Below are 18,306 nucleotides of genomic sequence, written 5' to 3' on the forward strand. Positions count from 1 at the left end.
CTATATCTAAAGCTTCCAAGAAAAATATGAATTGGTCTCAGGCCATAGAGGTGCTCAAAAAGGACTTTGAAGATAAAGTTAGAGAGGTAGAGGGAAAAATGGAAAGAGAAATGAGGGTGATGCAGGAAAGCTGAGAAAAAAGTCAATAGCTTGAAAAGTCAAATTGGCCAAATGGAAAAGGAGGTACAAAAGCTCTCTGATGAAAATAATTGCCTAAGAATGAGGATTGAACAAATGGAAGCCAGTGACTTTATGAGAAACCAAGACACAATAAAGCAAATCCAAATGAATAAAAAAATAGAGGGCGGGACAGCTAGGTGGCACAGTGGATAGAGCACCGGCCCTGGATTCAGGAGGACCTGAATTCAAATCTGGCCACAGACACTTAACACTTACTAACTGTGTGACCCTGGGCAAGTCACTTAACCCCAATTGCCTCACCCCCCCAAAAAATAGAGGGCAATGTGAAGTATCTTCTGGGAAAAACTGCCGACCTGGAAAATAGGTCCAGGAGAGATGATTTGAAAATTATTGGTCTACCTGAAAACCATGATCAAGGAAAGAGCTTAGATATCATCTTCCAAGATATTCTCAGGGAAAATTGCCCTGAAATTCTAGAAGAAGAAGCTAAAATAGAAATTGAAAGAATCCACCGATCACCTCCAGAAAGAGATCCCAAAAGGAAAACTCCTAGGAATATTATAGCCAAATTCCAGAGCTCTCAGGTCAAGGAGAAAATATTGCAAGCTGCCCAAAAGAAAGAATTCAAGTACTGTGGAGCCCCAGTCAGGATAACACAAGATCTAGCAGCTTCTACATTAAAGGACCAGAGGGCATGGAATATGATATTCCAGAGGGCAAAGGAAATGGAATTACAACTAAGAATCACCTACCCAGCAAAACTCAGCATAATCTTTCATCAGAAAAAATGGGACTTTAATGAAAAAGAAGACTTTCAGATATTTGTGATGAAAAGACCTGAACTGAATGGCAAATTTGACTTTCAAATACAAGACCCTAGAGAACCATATGTTAAGGCTAAAATTCTAGCTAAACTATCTAAAATCTCTAATGAGTGGTTGCCAATAAATTATAAGCTTTAGCAAGAGTTAGACTTTTAAGCATTTATTAAGGAGAATAAGAATTTGGTAAAGAGAGAGAGAAAAGGCTTAAATTCATCTATCTATTAAAGGGAGAGAGCATTCCTAGCTCCGCTCTCTGCCAGAGTCCACACAAAAGAGTTGGAGTCAGAGCGCCAGCCTCCCCCTTCTTCCTCCCACAAGCCAACATCACTTCTTGACACCAAAGAAAAGATGCATGGTCTTGCCCTCAGAGACCTTCACCTCATGGTGGAGCTTTTCTACAGTAAGTCTCCAGCAGGTGGTGTCATTCCAATCGTTACAGTCCCCGCTTTGTTTCTTCAAGAAACAGGGCGTTTCCTTGATGAAACAGTCAAAAATAACAGAATATAATAACCTATGCTGACTAACAATATGTTAATAACAATATAGAAAAGGGAGAGAGGAAAGTTTTGTCCAGAGGGGCAGTTTTTTGTCCTCATGAACTGGCGCTTTGACATTGGTCTTGCAAAGGGAGGAGGGCCTCTGCAGAGAGTACATGTTATAGATGGTGTATATTATAATAGAAAGAGAAAACAACAACAACAACAACAACAACAAAACAAAATTGTTCATTTAAAGTCTCTGAAAGTCTTTTCTCAGGTGTCCTCTAGGTATAGTTGTGGAATGGAAGTCTTTTCAGGGGTTGATGTGTGGATGCTGGTAATAAGCCAGGAATCTTTCCTATAAAATTGAGCTTAACACAACTTTAAAATAGCTTTGTCAATAATCAAATCAAACAATGAAAATTCTCAAAAACATGTCTAACGGAATTCAGAATCTTAATTGTTAAACATGAAACATATAATGAAACAAAAATTGAAACATTCTTTAAAGCTTAATATTACTATAGTCCCCCCTTATGGAGGGTTAATTGAGAAGACAATTGCTGCAATATTAATTTTTAAAAATAATTTTTATCTTTGTTTCATCACTTTTTGCATCATCTGCCTAATTATCCTCATGCCATTATGAGAAATTAAAAAATCTAATATAATTGGTAACAGATGTCAAGGCCAAATTCAACACTGTATTTATCATGACACCTGAGATAATTATGGGGGTTACCATAAAAGAAAAGAGAAATGATCAGATATGAGCATTTCCACACTTGAGCTATTGCTCAAGCCATGTAGTATGCTGGGCTTAAAATAAGTGGATGGAATATATGAATCAGATGCATGAGATTGAGATGTCCATGGCATCAGGCATATAGGAGGGGGCATAGAAGCCAGGTGTAGAATGAGATGAGTGGGATCAAAACTTCCAGCCATCTGTACAATATTGTGGGGAAAAAGAGAAAAGAAATATTAAACCAAGAGAATCCAGCCTCAACATTTGTCAAAAGCCGTTCCCTCGGCCATACCTTGACTTCATGCATGTCTCCCCTCATGTGACAGTTCAATGTCTGCTCTTGCATGTATTCCTTTTGTGATTGGATGGCATCTTGGCCAACTGGTATCTGATAACTCAGAATAAAGGCAATTAATGTCTTAAATGATAAGTTCCCATAATCCAAGTCTCATATGGATTTTAAATTTGAGGATAATAAACGATCCCAAAAAATGTGAATACATCTTGACTCAGAATATAATATATGATTATGCAATAATTTCAAATAATACCCCCTTTTTTTTTACTAAGTATACAATTTTGTGAAAAATTGGAACATGTTTAAATACAAGTTAAAGCACAACACAATCTCAAAGAAAACTTTTTTTTTGAAAAAAGAAAACTTTTACAAATGTTCCCCTCTTTTTTTGGAATAGGTTTATCAAAAATAATACTTCTAGAATCAATTTACACTTGCCATGGCAAACAATTTGCCAGGGAAATGCTCTATAGAGTTCAATCAAATAATCAGTTGAGAGAAAAAAATAACAAAAACAACTCTATGGGAGCACAATACTCTTAGAATTAACATTGTATTATGAAATCGAAACCATCTTGCAATGTTTCAAAATTAGATAGATGAATGAATAGAAGAACATATACATGAAAGAATAAAAGACAATGAAATTCAAACTAGGGAAATCTAAATGAATATGAACTTAACATTAATAAGAGTATTACAAAATATAAACTTGATCACATAACTATAAAAAGCTTTTACAAATATTCTCCTCGTTTTAAAAACTAAGTATAAAACACAATCTCAAAAGCATGAAAATCTCTATGAAAATAAACCCATACCATTAATTTCGAAATGTAGATGTAATAGCATAGAAATCCTATGTAACCTCTGAACTGATGCTATTACTCTGAATGAATTTAGAACACTTTTGATTCCGTTATCTAAAATCCCCAGTACTCATATCAATACCTTGCTTCTTCTACATTTCTGTAAAATATGTACCCTTCCATGGCAAGAGAAGTGGAGTTTTGAACTATGATGATGATTGTCATTTTTATCCATCTTAAGTTTTTCTTCTTTAACCCCTCTATATTGTCTGTCACTCCTTTCATAATACAAATGCTTTATAAGGTTACTAATTAAAGACAAAAGCAGATTAGCAAAATTATGAACAAAACGAGCATATCTCGAATTTAAAGGGTTTTCTAAGGTTGTCTCAGAATCACAGTTCAGCTGGGGTAGGGCTGAAAATGCAGGTAGAGAAAGCTGCTCATGTGCAAGATCAGGACCTGAGAAAGGTGGATTAGATCTTGTGACCTACCGGGCAGGGGAATCGAGGGGCTTGGCCAAGGGAGGGGCAGAAGGTCGGGCCTGGAGAGGAGGGGAGGGACCAGGGCAATTTGAATCAGATTTGATTTTGAACTCAGGCCTAGTTTCCCCTTCTCCCACTGCTAGGGGATTAAAGGCTTCTAGAGGCTGGGTTGTTGCCTCCACACATGCAAAATTAAAGAATCTCTTAGCATTAGAGTTTGAAAAAAGCTGCAGAAAAAGCATGTTTGGGAGAGGGGGGATATTTATATTCCCTTGTGTGAGCACCTTGCTGGCTCTTCTAACAAAAATTAAAAGAGAAAATCCACAAAAACAAAGCATTAGCATGATCTTATCTCCCATTTGTCTGGTTAAACAGAGTAAAATCAGAAATAGGGTAATTAGGGAGTTTAAAAAGTCCATTTGAAAATTTAAAGGTACTTAGCAGTTTAAAGGGACAGGGTAGGAGAAATTTCTTACCCACCCGGAAGATCAGAAGACTGAGGTTCAGCTTTCCTTTTCGAGGTCAGCCATCTGTTAAGGCTAAAATTCTAGATAAACTGTCTAAAATCTCTAATGAGTGGTCACCAATAAATTATAAACTTTAGCAAGAGTTAGACTTTTAAGCATTTATTAAGGAGAATAAGAATTTGGTAAAGAGAGAGAGAAAAGGCTTAGGTTCATCTATCTATTAAAGGGAGAGAGCATTCCTAGCTCCACTCTCTGCCAGAGTCCACAGGAAAGAGCTGAAGTCAGAGCACCAGCCTCCCCCTTCTTCCTCCCACAAGCCAACGTCACTTCCTGAAGCCAAAGAAAAGACGTATAGTCTTGCCCTCAGAGACCTTCACCTCATGGTGGAGCTTTTCTACAGTAAGTCTCCTCATTCCAATAGTTACACATAAAAAATTGGAGCTGGGGGACATACCTGGGGTCATACAATGGGCAACTGTTTTGTGTCTGAAGCTGGGTTTTGGCTGGGATCCCCCTGGGTCCAGGGGTGATGCTTTGTCCAGAGTGTCACCTAGCTAGGTGATGACATCTTTAGGGTTAAATGGAGGGGTGAAGGGAATGCACTGGGGGAGGGGGAAGGGCAGAAGCGAAATCCTACATGAAAGAAACAGGTAAAGGCTTATGGAGTGGGGGAAGAGATGGAAGAGAAGCAGGGCAGTAAATTAATTTTACACTCATCAGAAAAGGCTCAAAGACCTTAAACTCATCAGAGCTGACTCAAGGAGGGACTAACACACACCCAACTGGGTGGAGTAATCTATTTAATCTGGGCTGTAAATGAGCCTAACACTCATTAGAATTGGCTCAAAGACCTCAATCTCATTAGAATTGGCTCAAGGAGGGAATAATGTACACACTAAATTGGGTGGAGTAATCTCTCTAACCCTGCAGGAAAATAGGAGGGGAAGGGGATAAAGAGAGAGGGGCAAAAGAAGGAAGGGCAGAGTGGGGGAGGGGACAGACTGAAGCAAATCCCTTTTGAAGAGTGATAGGATGAAAGAAGATGGATAATAGAATAAATATCATGGGGAAGGGAATAGGATGGAAAGAAAACAGTTAACAATAATAATCATGAAAAAGAGAAAAGGGAAAAATTGTACAAAAAATAATTATAGCAACTCTTGTTAGAGGCTAAGAATGGAGAATCAAGGGAATGTTCATCAATTGAGGAATGATGGAAAAAGATGTGCTATATGATTGTAGTGGAATGGTCTTGTACTACAGGAAATGACAAACAGGATGATCCCAGAAAAACCTGGAAAGACTAATGAACATTGATGTATAGTGAAGTGAGCAGAGCTGGGAGGACATTGTGCATAGTGACAGCAGTATTGTTCAGTGAGCAATTATGAATGACTTAACTACTCTCAGCAGTGCAATGATCCAAGACAATTCCAAGGAACTAATGAGGAAGCTTACTATGCACCCCTATAGAAAGAACTGATAAAAAGAACACTTGTGGATTGTACATATATAGCCTGGTTGCGATCTTGTGGAGGGGGGAGGAAAGGGAGGGAGAAAAATTTGGAACTCTAAATCTTATGAAAATGAATGTTGAAAACTACCCTTACATGTAGCTGGAAAAGATAAAATAAATGTTTGTTGCTTAAAAAAAGAAAAGAAAAGAAAAGCTAGAAAAAGGTAGGGGGATATGATGGCTGCCTTCAAAGATTTGCAGGGCTGTCTTTCAAAAGAGGAATGAGGCTTGTTCTATTTCATCCCAGAGGTAAGTACTTAAAGACAATAAATAGGTGGAAGTTTCATAGAGACTGGTTTAGACTCATTATAATGAAAAACTTCCTAACAACTCCAGCCACTCCAAAATGGTTTGGAACTGCTGATGTATGGAGTGAATGGCTCCCTGATTATGGGTCCTCAAGGGGAGCTAAGATGGCCACTTGTTGAGAGGTTTCTTATTAAGGCTTGGGTTGTACTAACTGGCCTCCAAGGTCCGTTCCAACTCCCAGGACTCAGAACGGTGAATAGCTTCTTGTCCATTTGGATGCAAAGGGTGAAGTAATGTGAGGAATGACTGGGTGGTAGATAGAGGATCATACATAGATTTAGAACTAGAAGGGGCCTCAGGAGCCATCTATTCTAATCCCCTCATTTATAGGAGAGGAAACTGAGGCTTAGAGAAGTTCAGTGACTTGTTCAGGCTCACACCCGCTAGTAAGCATCTGAGGTAGGATTTGAACTCTGGTCTTCCTGACTCCAAGTGCTGTGGTTTATTCGCTGTATCACACCCTGCCCCATATAGGCTCCTTGTGGATTGTAGGTCATGATAATAGCCAACATATACATAACATTTTAAGGTTTGCAAGGTTTTTTCCATAGGTTATCTCACTTGATCTTCACAGAAATCCTGTGGGGGCAGGTGCTATTATTATCCCCATTTTACAGAGGAGGAGATTGAGGGACAGGGAGGTTAAATGATTTGACCGTGACAATGCAACTGAAGTATTTGATTCAGGATTTGAGTCGTTCTGTCTACAAATCCAGTGCTCTATTCACTGCCACACCTAATTGCCTGTTATTGCAGGTTCCCCTACTGCTCAGTCTCTGGCCGTGATCTCTCCAGATTTGCATCTTCTCTATTACCTGTAGTCTTCCTTTCTCCCTCCACTCCCCCCAGCCATGTCAGCGTTCTCCTTTTCTCATCAGAGACAGCCAAGATTGACCAGAGTAGTCCTCCCTCTTTCCGAAGCTGTGTGCTATCTTGGCGATTCTTTTGGCACCTGGTCTGGCTCTCTTCAATGCAGCTGTGGCACTACCTCTTCATTGGGACTCTCAACCCTATGCTGAACCATCTGGCACATGGCAACAAGGTTCAAGGTACTTGTCTGAAGGGGACTGTTGGGCCTAGGAGGGATGTCACACAGGTGTGTGATGGGGAGATCACATTGGCCCAAGTTCTGATGTCACCTAGGAATGTGGGATCCAGTGGAAATCTTTTCTATTTCTTTAGCTCTCTAAGGTTTCCAAAGTGCTTCCCTTGAAAGGGTCATGGCAAGTAGGCACTACAAGTATTATCCTCAATTTGCTGATGAGAAAAAAGATCCATGGGCCATAGGGTCATATACTTAGAGTTGGAATAGATGGGAAGTCATTGAGCATCACCCCCTCATTTTCTAGACTGAGGGAATTTCATTGCTGAGACAGGCTCCCATAACTAGTGAGTACCTGAAGTGGGATTTGAACCCAGGTTTTCTGATTCCGAAGTTCATTGCTTTATCCACTACATTGGACTGCTTTGAAATTGAATGACCTGTTCATGATCCCTTGTGGCTGGAGTTGGAAGCTGCATCTCTTGGCACAACCAGCATCTTTCCACTATGTGAGGTTAGTCCTCTTGGAGCAGAATGCCATTACTAGATATCTGCAAAGAACCCTAGCCTATAAGGGAAGACAGCCCTGGGTTTTAGCCCTGGCTCTGCCAATGGTTCATGGGTCATTTTAGACAAGTCATTGATTTTCTCTGGGACTGTTTGCTTCCCTTGCACAGTGAAAGCATTGAACCAGATGGTCTCATCATCACCATGAGCAGTAGAAAGCATTTATTAATTTTTTAAAAAAAGACTAAGCCTTCCTCCCTCACCCAAACTAGAAATTCAGAGGCTGTTCATGGGCCCAATCCCTCTCTCATTAGCACGGGAGCTTTGACCTGCTCCATTTCAGACTCAGTCCAGTTCTCCCCTTTGGGCAACCTGGTGGTTTCCCCCATCCCATCTCAATAGTTCACTACATGGATTCCAAACTTATTGTGGACATCTTATCTGCACAGTCCACTGTAGTTTAGCATTCGCAAGCTCAGGAGATTCTTTGCTTTCAACTTCCCTGGCAGTTTGGATTAGAGGTATGTGCCACCATGCCTGGCTTTTGGAAAGCATTTGTTAAGTGCTCACTATGTTCTAGACACTGTGCTAAGACACTGGGGATATAAAGAAGGGCTGAGAAAACAATGATTTGGGGTTGGCACAACAGGGGCATGTCGGGGTAAACTGGACACTCCTCTGCCCAGACCTGATTCTTCCTTCTTTACCACCACCCCTTAACCACTGCAGTCAGCACCTATACAAATGCCTTTGCCATCACTCAGCTCTTTGGGATCTTGTGTGCCCCCTGGAATGGATTCATGTTGGACCGCCTTAAGAAAAAATACCAGGAAGAGGCAAGAAAAAGAGGTGAGACCTGTGCCTTTGTCCAGGGTCCTGGAACCCTGTTAGCACGTTTGTTTCCTTTTGTCTACCTTTTTCATTGTTTTGTCTCCTCTCCCTCCTTCCTAGAGCAAAAGTTAGTAATTCTGGTGTCTTTGATAAACTGTAATACACATTCAGTGGGACAGTGGGGTGGGTGACTTCTGATCTCAGGATACAAGGTTCCATGGGTGGAGAGACTAAAATATGTCTCATGCTAGTGACAGGGTTAGCCCATGGGTAGGACATCACGAGGCAGTAAATAGGGAAGAGAAAGGGCCAACCTGGGGAAGAGTGGAGAAAGAAACTCTGCTTAAATGTTCCATTGGCAGTACAAAGCCTGTTGTCCCCACCCTCTACTCTCCCCCTCAAGGCTCTTCCCCATTCCACTTTTCCCCTTTCTCCTGAGTTCTTCCACCTTCTACCCCTGCCTTTATCTCCACTGTGACTTAAGGCAGGATCTCTTCCCCCACCAGGTTTTCCAGAGTCTATGGTAGACCTTCACTCTACCTTCCCATCCTTGGCCACAACATCCTTCTTGTGCCTCGCCTTCTCCATCTTTGCCTCCATTCCCATCCTTCCCCTCCAGTATTTAACCTTCATCCTACAAGTTATCAGTCGGTCTTTTCTGTATGGAGGGAATGCTGCTTTCATCACTCTGGCGTAAGTGGGGGTAAGGCAGGGAGGTGGGAAGTGTGTGTGTGTGTGTGTGTGTGTGTGTGTTCTGGGACAAAGGGGGAGATATCCATTCTGGGCCCTATAAAATGGGGCCAAAGGATGGACAAGAGATAAAGAAGAGAGGTGGGAGTTAGATGATTAATGATTAGCTTTGGAACTCAATGAATGGTGACCATCAAGGAACAGTCATTAGCAGTTTCAGTGTTGATTTTGGGCAGAGATCTTCATTGCAGTGCCCAAGGAATCTGTGCTCACTTCTCTGCTGCTTAACATTTGTGTTAATTACTTGGATAGCTCCATTGATCAGCAAGCCTTTATTAAGTATCTACTATGTGCTAGGGTGTATAGTGTATGCAGGGAGAACTAGAACCTCTGCTGTTAGGGCTTGGTGAATTCTTTTTGGAGCTGCTCATCTACTATTGGTGTCCACTTGGCCTCCAACTTTCACCTGTGGCTCTAAGAATCTGTAGATGCATAGCAGTTACACTCCAGGAAAACTGTCTTGGCAGACAGGTTAAACCAGGTTGAGGGTAACCCATAGGCCTCAAACCCATCTGTGAATTAGGGGTGTCTATCCCAAGCATGTGAAGACTTCCCTTGGAAGAATGGGTGGATGAGAATCATTTGTTCCACAAGCCATGAAGCTGACTGCAGCAGGCTCTGTAGAGCACTTAGAGCTTGATTAGACATTGAAGATGCCAAGCTTATCTACTGCATCCTGGGTGATCACTAGTAGTCTTGATTTGGGGTCTGCCACTGGACTTTGATAACTCTGGAGGAGACACTGAGTCTGCTGACTTTGTGCAACTCTGCCACACATCCAATCTATATGCAAGTCAAGACATTACTTCACGATGCCATTGATCCTCTTCAAAAATGAAGACTGGACATCAACAACAGGCACTGGGCATACAAAAAACAAGTGAAAATGACCCCGCTTTCAGAGAGGTTATAGTTCTATTGAGTTTGCAGGTGAGTCAGGATTCAGGAAGAACTGGATAAGATAGAATGTTGGGCTGCATCCAATAAAACGAAAGTTAGGGACATAGATTCAACATACAATTTTCTTGATATGATGAGCTCCCACAAGAAGTGCTACCAGTGCAGGTTGCCACCTCTGCAACTTAGTCCTAGAGAGTTGCCTTGGGGTACTAAGAGGTTGAATGAATTGCTTAGGATAAAATAGCATGTATGTGGATACAAATATAGATATATAGATATGAAATATATATCATATATGATATATCCACACATACATGTATCCACATATGTATATGTATATAGACTTAAACTGGATTTTCCAGCTCGTCCTCCAGGATGCTTGTTATCTCCCAAGATGAAATAATAGAGATCAGTGAAAAGCTTTTCACTTGAGTTGGAAAAAACCCACTCAGCTTTAAGGATAACCTGAGGCAGTTTTTCTGATTAAGATTTGGGGGCTTTAGCATTTAAGTGCTAAAGAACTGCTGGCTTAATAGGCCATCAAGAAAGGTACAACAAATCTTAAACTACATTGAGGCATAAAGTCTAGCGCTAGGAAGGTGGTCATTCCATATTATGCTATTCTGGTTAGATATCTGGGGTTCAGTTCTTTTAGGACTGATGTTAGTCAGCTTGAGGCCAACATAGATAGTAAAGGGTCTTGAGTTCCTGCCATAAGACAATGGTTGAAAGAACCATGGATGGTTAGCATAAAGAAGAACAGGCTCAGGAGGGGATGGATCAGTTTTTTTTTTATTAGTTCTTAAAGTACATCAAATATCTTATCTTACTTAAAGTATCTGTCATGTGAAAGGGGTCTCCAATCTGGTCTGCTTGGCTACAGAGGACAGAACTAGGAATAATGATTGAAATTGCAAAGAGGTGAATTTGACTTGAGGTCTGGAAAAGCTCACTAAAAATCAGAGCTGTCCCAGAGCAGAGCAGGCTGACTTTGGAGTTCTCCCTCCCTGTTGGTCATCAAGCCAGAAGTGAGAGGCTTACTTGATAGGAGTGATAGAGAGAAGAGATATTTATTCAGCTACTCTGAATTTCTGAAGTGAGATCTCTGAAGGGAAGAATAGGAGGCTGGGGGGGGGTCACTGGAAATGGAAAGATGGAGCTGGAAAGATGGAGAGATGATAAGATCTGAAGATAGAGGACTGAGGCCTTGAGGTAGAAGGGAAAGAATGCTAGCCTGGAGGCCAGAGCTAGTATTTGGTTCTGGCTCTAGCATTCACTAAGTGTGCCCCCTTAGGGAAAACTCTTTATATCTCTGACCTTCAGTTTCCTTCTTCTAAAATGAAGCTCATTCTGGCCTACTTGCCTCATTGGGCTATAGGGAATTTCAATCAAGATTAATGGGTAATGCATTTTGTGGTGAGAAGATTTGGATAACTTCACTAGAATCTTTTATTATTGAAGGACAGTCATCTTCAGAAGATGGACAAATGGAAATTTCTTTCCCTCCCCATCTTTAAAAAAATTCTTATAAGTTTAGCCATTAACTTTTTTTAAATCATAAAAGTATTTTATTATTTTTTCAGTTACATGTAAAGATCATTTTCTTTGTTTGTTTTGGGTTTTTTTGGTGAGGCAATTGGGGTTAAGTGACTTGCCCAGGGTCACACAGCTAGTAAGTGTCAAGTGTCTGAGCCGGATTTGAACCCAGGTCCTCCTGAATCCAGGGCTGGTGCTTATCTACTGCACCACCTAGCTGCCCTCTGCCATTAACTTTTAAAACTTTTTTGGTGGGGAGGGCATGGTAACTCAAAGACCCTTTAGTCAAGAATGGATAAACTACATTGTACTTTGGTGGAGATGGCATCCACCCTGAGAAAATCACTCCCCCTGCAGTTAGAGCTACTCCAGTGGAGCCGCAAGGGGATCTGGCAGGAAAAGACCAGGGTTCAAGTCTTGATGCAATTACTTATGATCTCTGGCCCACTTTCTCTCTGGGCCTCAGCTTTTTTTTTCCCCTGTAAAATGAACAGATTGAACTTGGCAATCTCAAAGGTCCCTTCCATCCCTCATTCTTGGGATTTGGAGTCTAGAAGAAACAGAGTAGGGGAACAAGGCAGTAAGGAACATAGGCAAAGCCTGAGTTACTGGGAAGCCCCAATAGTGGGAGGGGCAGGATGACTCACTGGGCAGATTCATGTTTTTCCACAGGTTTCCTTCCCAGCACTTTGGGAAGATCTATGGGACAGTGATGATGTTGTCAGCCATGATCTCACTTCTGCAGTTCCCCTTCTTCATCCTCATCAAAGGGCCACTCCAGGGGAACCCTCTCTATGTGAGTAACATCCCTGTGGGTACTCCCTTCCTCAGCCTACATGAGAAAGTCTGGCCCCTGGGGAAGAGGATGAACAATACATGGGAAGAGGGGAAGATGGGAGAAGAAAGATGATTTTGTACTTAGCTGCTTATAGTGTAAGGGGATCCTCAGAAACTCCCCACGAGGGGCTGTGGCTGAGGGTTTCCTGGGTTAGCGTTGCCAGCAGAAAAGAAGGTCAAAAAAGGAGAAGCAGCTGCATATAGCAGAGTTCTTGCTGGGTTTAGATTCAGATCTGACTGGGTTTGAATCCTATTTTCCCCTACAAATCTGTGTGATTTGGGGCAAGTCTCTCTTTTTTTTTTTTTGGTGAGGCAATTGGGGTTAAGTGACTTGCCCAGGGTCACACAGCTAGTAAGTGTTAAGTGTCTGAGGCCGGATTTGAACTCAGGTACTCCTGAATCCAGGGCCGGTGCTCTATCCACTGTGCCACCTAGCTGCCCCTGGGGCAAGTCTCTTAAACGCTCAGTGCCTCAGTTCCCTCTCTTGTAAAATGAGGTGTTTAGACTCTGACATCTCTAAGGTCCTTCCAGATTTGTGTCCATGTTCTTATGACACAAGAACCTCAACCTTGGGGTGGGGAAACTAGTCCATCTTAGAAACAAAATTCAATCCATTTGGTGAAACTGGAGGACTCGCCTCAAGTCAAACTTCTTAGCATGTGCTTTATCTGGAAATAGTCAAAGAATGAGCAGCAGAAAAGCTGGATTACGGCCCTGTCTCTGCCACTCATCAGCTAATGGGATTGCATGCATTGTACTGGAACTACTCTGTCCAATGAATAGAATTCTCTAAGGGAGGCTTGACTGCCTTGCTGGGCTCTCCCGAGACTGAAATGAGACCATAGAATTCAAACTGTAAGCAGCCCTCGGTGCTCACAGGGCCCAAGCCTTTCACTTAATAGGTGAGAGAAATGATCTGGGCCTCAGGTAAATAACTTCCTTGAGGTCCCACAGGCCACAAGGGGCAGGGGCAGGAGGCACATCCAGTGTTCTTTCCATTTTATGCTGCCTTCATTTCTCAGAAGTGCTCTGCAGCAGTTCAGATACCCTGGAGGCTCACTTAGATATTCTCCCTAAGAATTCTGCCTCATAGTAAGCCTCCCAGGCATCAGAAGATCTATCGAAACATCAGCTCTGTTAACAACCAGCTATGTAATTTTGAGTGCTGCTTTCTGTCTGTATGCGGAAAATGGAGGGGTTGGATTATCCGGGATTATGGATGCTGGTTCTGGAGTAAGAGGTCTTGGGTTTGAATCCCACCTCTCATGCTTGATACCTGTATGATTCTGAGTAAGTCAGTTCGTTATTGGGAGCCTCAGTTTTCTCCCCTGTACAGTAAGGAGGTTGGGCTAAATGACCTCAGTCAGTGGTCTTTCCTAGCTCTAGAGCCATAAGCTAGTTGCTATCCATGTTCCCTTTTAGCTCTTAATATTTTGTAATGAGCAAGGTACCCAAAGGATGGAACAATAGGTATGGGTCACTTAAGATAAGCCATGACTAGGATCCCTACCACTTGAGGGGGGCGTAGTGCCACATGCTACACAGAGCAAAGTGGTCCTCAGATTGACTTCAAAGACAAATTCAGACTGGGGTAGGGAGATTTCAGAATACAAAGCCCTATGGTGAAGGAAGAGAGAGCCTGCCTCACTCTGGCTGGCTCTGGAAGAGAGTTTAGGCTAAGTCAGATAGAAGAAGTCATCTGGAGTGGGGAGGACATATGCCCTCTAACCTTCCTGTTTTAACTAACTAGATACTCAATTATTCCTACCTGCTGGAGTACAAATACTGTTAGCACCCTACAAATCTCGGTGCTCATGGTAAAAGCCCTCATAACCTCACCTTAGTTATTGTTTGGACTAGTGCTTATTACTCCCTCTCTTTTCTCACAGGTAAATATCGTGCTGATAATGTTCACTCTTCTCTCCTTTGTCCATCCCTTCTTAGTGTCGAGGGAGTGGCGTCAGGAAAAACATGTGTAATGTTCTAGGCCTCTTTATTCCTCTTTATTCCTGAGCTAGAGCTCAGGGCTTCCTAGTAATGCAACTTTTCTGCTTTCCCCATTCCCTTCCTCTGCGTGTGTTACTGAGCCTCCTCCTTACAAGTCCAAGAGGGAGGAGGTAGGAATGTACCTAGGAAGGCATTCTTCCTAAGATGAAGATTTTATCTGCCATGGGAGAGACAAGATCACAGATTATTTTTTTAAAAAGTGTTTTTGTACAAAAATAAAAAACAAAACAAAGATGTCTGAACACCAGTACCTCCAGTCATATCTGGGAAGCATTTCTCTTTGTTTGAGGATGGTGGGTTGGTGTGGGGAGGGCAAGGTTCAAGGGGCTGACAAAGGTCTACTCAACTTGGAGAATGGGGTGGTGGGTAGCGAAGCTGGGTCAGTCTAGCAGGTAGGGACCCAAACTCTAAGATGGAGTTTATAGTCAAAAGACCAAGAACTAGACTCTAAGCTTCATGGGAGGGACCTTGTCTTAAACTTTGTTTCTTCCTTCAACATCGAGTCCAGTAAGCATGTCATTGAATTCAACAGCAGTTATTAAGCAGTGAGCCAGGTGCTAGGGGAATATAAAAGCAAAACAGGCAGTCAGCCATTGTTTCTAAGGACCTTATGTTCAACTGGAGGGTATATCATGGAAATCAGGTAAGTAAATGGAAGATAGTTTGAGGAAGGAGAGAGCCCTGACTAGGGACTCAGGATAAGCTTACTATAGATGTAGCACATGCCTGAGCTAAGCTTAGTTGGAAGCTAGCAGTTCCAAGAAGCAGAGCTAAGGAGGGAATACTTGCAAAGTGGAAGGGATAGCTGAGACAAAGGCAAGGAGGCTGGAGATGGAATGCCAAGTTTGAGGAACAAAAAGTAGGTCAGTTTGGCTGGAATAGAGGCTATGTCAAGGGGAGTAAAGTTCATCAAGCTCAGAAAGATAGATTGGAGTCAGATTGGGGAGGGCTTTAAGTGCATGACTGAGAACTTGGTATTTCTTCCTAGAGGCAACAGGGAGCCATTGAAACTTCTTGAGCAGAGGAGTGATGTAGTCAAGGGAATGCTTTAGGAAGATGATTTTGGCAGATGTAGGGAGGATGAATTGCATAGAGGAGAAACAACAAGCAAGCAATTTAATTACAATAGTCCAGGTAGAAAGTTATGAGAGCCCAAACTAAGGCTATAGAAGTGGAGGAAAAAAGTGATGAATGGGGGGGAAAGTAATGAAGGCCAAAGAGAGAAGACTTCGGGACAAGGAAAAGTTGATGACTGAGATTGTGATCATAGGTGCCAGAATAGATGGTGGTATCTTTGATAGAAATGGAGAAGTATGGAGGGGAAGAAGTTTTGGGGAGGGAATGGGATGAGTTCTGTTTTGGGTATTGTAGGGCAGCTAGGTGGCACAGTGGATAGAGCCCAGGCTTGGAGTCAGGAAGATGAGTCTTCTTGAGTTCAAATCTCACCTCAGACACTAGCTGTGTGACCTTGGGCAAGTCACTTCACCCTGTTTGCTTCAGTTTCCTCATCTTTCAAATGAGCTGGAGAAGGAAATGACAAAAACCACTCCAATGGCTTTGCCAGTTATGAAGAATTGTACATAACTGAAAAATGACTGAACGACAACAAAAAGTTTGAGATGCTAATGAGACATTCAGGCAGAGGATGGCAATGCAACACCAGAGTTGAGGAGCTGAGAAGAGACGATCTGTATATGTAGATCTAGAAGTCATCTGGATAGAGATAATGATTAAACTCATGGGAGCCAATGAGATTCCCTAAGAATGGGTGTAGAGAGAAAAGAAGGCCTTAAGACTTAGCCTGGAGACCCTTGTGGTTACAAGATGGTGGGACTTGGATAATGATCCAGCAATGACAAAGAAGGAGCAATCATACAGGTAAAAAGAACCAGGGAAGGCAAGTGCCATAAATGCCCAGAGAGGAGAGAGTAGCTAGAAAAATGACGCGACCAACAGTGTCCAAAGCCAGCTACAGGGTGCCATGTATAGAATCAAAAGTTGAAGTTAGGAAGATCTAAATATCTGGTTTCAGACATTTAATAGCTGTGTGTCATTGGGCAGCTAACTTATTGATGTTTCTAGTTTAATAGCTTATATATAGATATAGATATATATTCACATACATATATATAGTTTAAATGCATTTACGTTTATAGTTATTTGTATATTATAGTTTAATAGTGTTATAAACATATTTATAGTTATTTACATATATTACATATAATATAATACATAGTTATACATATATGCATGCAAATATACACATATACATATATATTTCATATATACAAGTATATGTATGTATGTGTGCCTCTATCTGTATAGACACACACATATATCAGTGTCGTGGTCCATTCTACCCAACATGTCTCTGTGTCAGGTGTGGATTTGCCAAATGACTTTATCTTAAGGTTTATCTGCACCTGTGGTTGGAATTCATGAACGATGATTTTTATTTCCAACTCCACTGAGACCCAACTTCCTTTAAAGGACTCATTCATTGATATATGTGTTCCTGTGATTTTTAAGTCTGCCTTTCAAAATGGAGTCATTTGACTCTTAACATTATTGTCCTTTGGGGTTGTCTGGCCCATTTCCTTCTTGGTGGATTAACGTGTGGTGTTCCAAATTTTCACTTTTTACCAAATTGCACCAATAAATTACCTGGTTTATTAAAAGTTTAAAAAAAGCCTATTTGCCTCAGTTTCCTCATCTATAAAATGAGGATAATAGTTAATAACACTTACCTCCCAAGGTTTTTTTGAACACCAAAATAAGATTATATGGAGTGTCCTAAAAATCTTAGTGTGATAGTTGGGTTTTTGGGTGTTTTTTTGTTTGTTTGTTTTTTGGTGGGGCAATGAGGGTTAAGTCATTTCCTCAAGGTCATACAGCTAGTAAGTGTCAAGTGTCTGAGGCTGGACTTGAACTCAGGTCCTCCTGAATCCAGGGCTGGTGCTTTATCCACTGTGCCACCTAGCTGCCCCCCAATAGTTGGGTTTTAAAAGTTAAAACTTCAAGGGGAAGCTAGATAGCACAGTGGATAATGCCCTGGATTCAGGAGGACCTGAGTTCAAATCCAGCCTCAGACACTAGACACTTAACACTTACTAGCTGTGTGACCCTGGGCAAGTCACTTAACCCCAGTTGCCTCGCTAAAAAAAAAAAAAGTTAAAACTTCACTAAGACTTTTGGGATAATCTGTGTTTATAAAGTACTTTGAAAAGCTTAAAGCATTATATAAAAGCTAACTAGTTTATTACCCCAGAGAGGTCAAGAAGACTGACCGAGAAAAGACCATTGGAGCTAGCAGTTAAGATAGCTTTGGTAACTTTGGAGAAAGTGGTTTCAGTTCAATGATGGAGTTGAGAAGACTAGGGCAAAGGAGCATAGAATGTAAACAGTGTAGAATGAAGAGTTAACTCAACAAAGAAGGATCTTTGTTTTCTCTGTATATTGGGAGGGGATGCCCTCAGAGAAGGGATAAGGATAGATTGGGAACCAAAGAGAGAAGACATTATGAAAAAAATCTTTTCTCTCTCTCTTTTATTTTTTTTTTGGGTGGGGCAATGAGGGTTAAGTGACTTGCCTAGGGTCACACAGTAAGTATCAAATGTCTGAGGCCATATTTGAACTCAGGTCCTCCTGAATCTAGGGCCAGTGCTTTATATTTTGCAAACCTAAAAGTACTATCTGAATGTGAATCAGTTATTAAGAACCTACTATTTGAGGACACTGGGCCCTGAGGGACATACAGGTTTTGGATAAGATGGAGTCCTCTAGTGGACTTGGTAGATAGGAGGGGGATAAAACATGTAGA

The 18,306-nt window shown here is 41.6% G+C and overlaps 1 protein-coding gene across 3 annotated transcripts in view; it reads left to right on the top strand.

Annotated features, from left to right (window-relative positions):
- The window catches only part of SLC43A3 (solute carrier family 43 member 3), a 30,413-nt gene extending 15,687 nt beyond the window's left edge, over positions 1-14,726 (top strand). For all 3 annotated transcript variants that reach the window (XM_043971569.1, XM_043971571.1, XM_043971570.1), the window contains 5 exons: positions 6,955-7,125; positions 8,355-8,474; positions 8,963-9,149; positions 12,315-12,438; positions 14,369-14,726. In XM_043971569.1, coding sequence (XP_043827504.1) covers positions 6,955-7,125; positions 8,355-8,474; positions 8,963-9,149; positions 12,315-12,438; positions 14,369-14,458 — 692 coding nt within the window. In that variant the 3' untranslated portion in view covers positions 14,459-14,726. The remainder of the gene's footprint in view (positions 1-6,954; positions 7,126-8,354; positions 8,475-8,962; positions 9,150-12,314; positions 12,439-14,368) is intronic.
- The last annotated feature ends 3,580 nt before the right edge of the window (positions 14,727-18,306 follow it).

This window comes from Dromiciops gliroides, chromosome 6 (assembly GCF_019393635.1).
Source record: "Dromiciops gliroides isolate mDroGli1 chromosome 6, mDroGli1.pri, whole genome shotgun sequence".
NCBI classification, from domain to species: domain Eukaryota; kingdom Metazoa; phylum Chordata; class Mammalia; order Microbiotheria; family Microbiotheriidae; genus Dromiciops; species Dromiciops gliroides.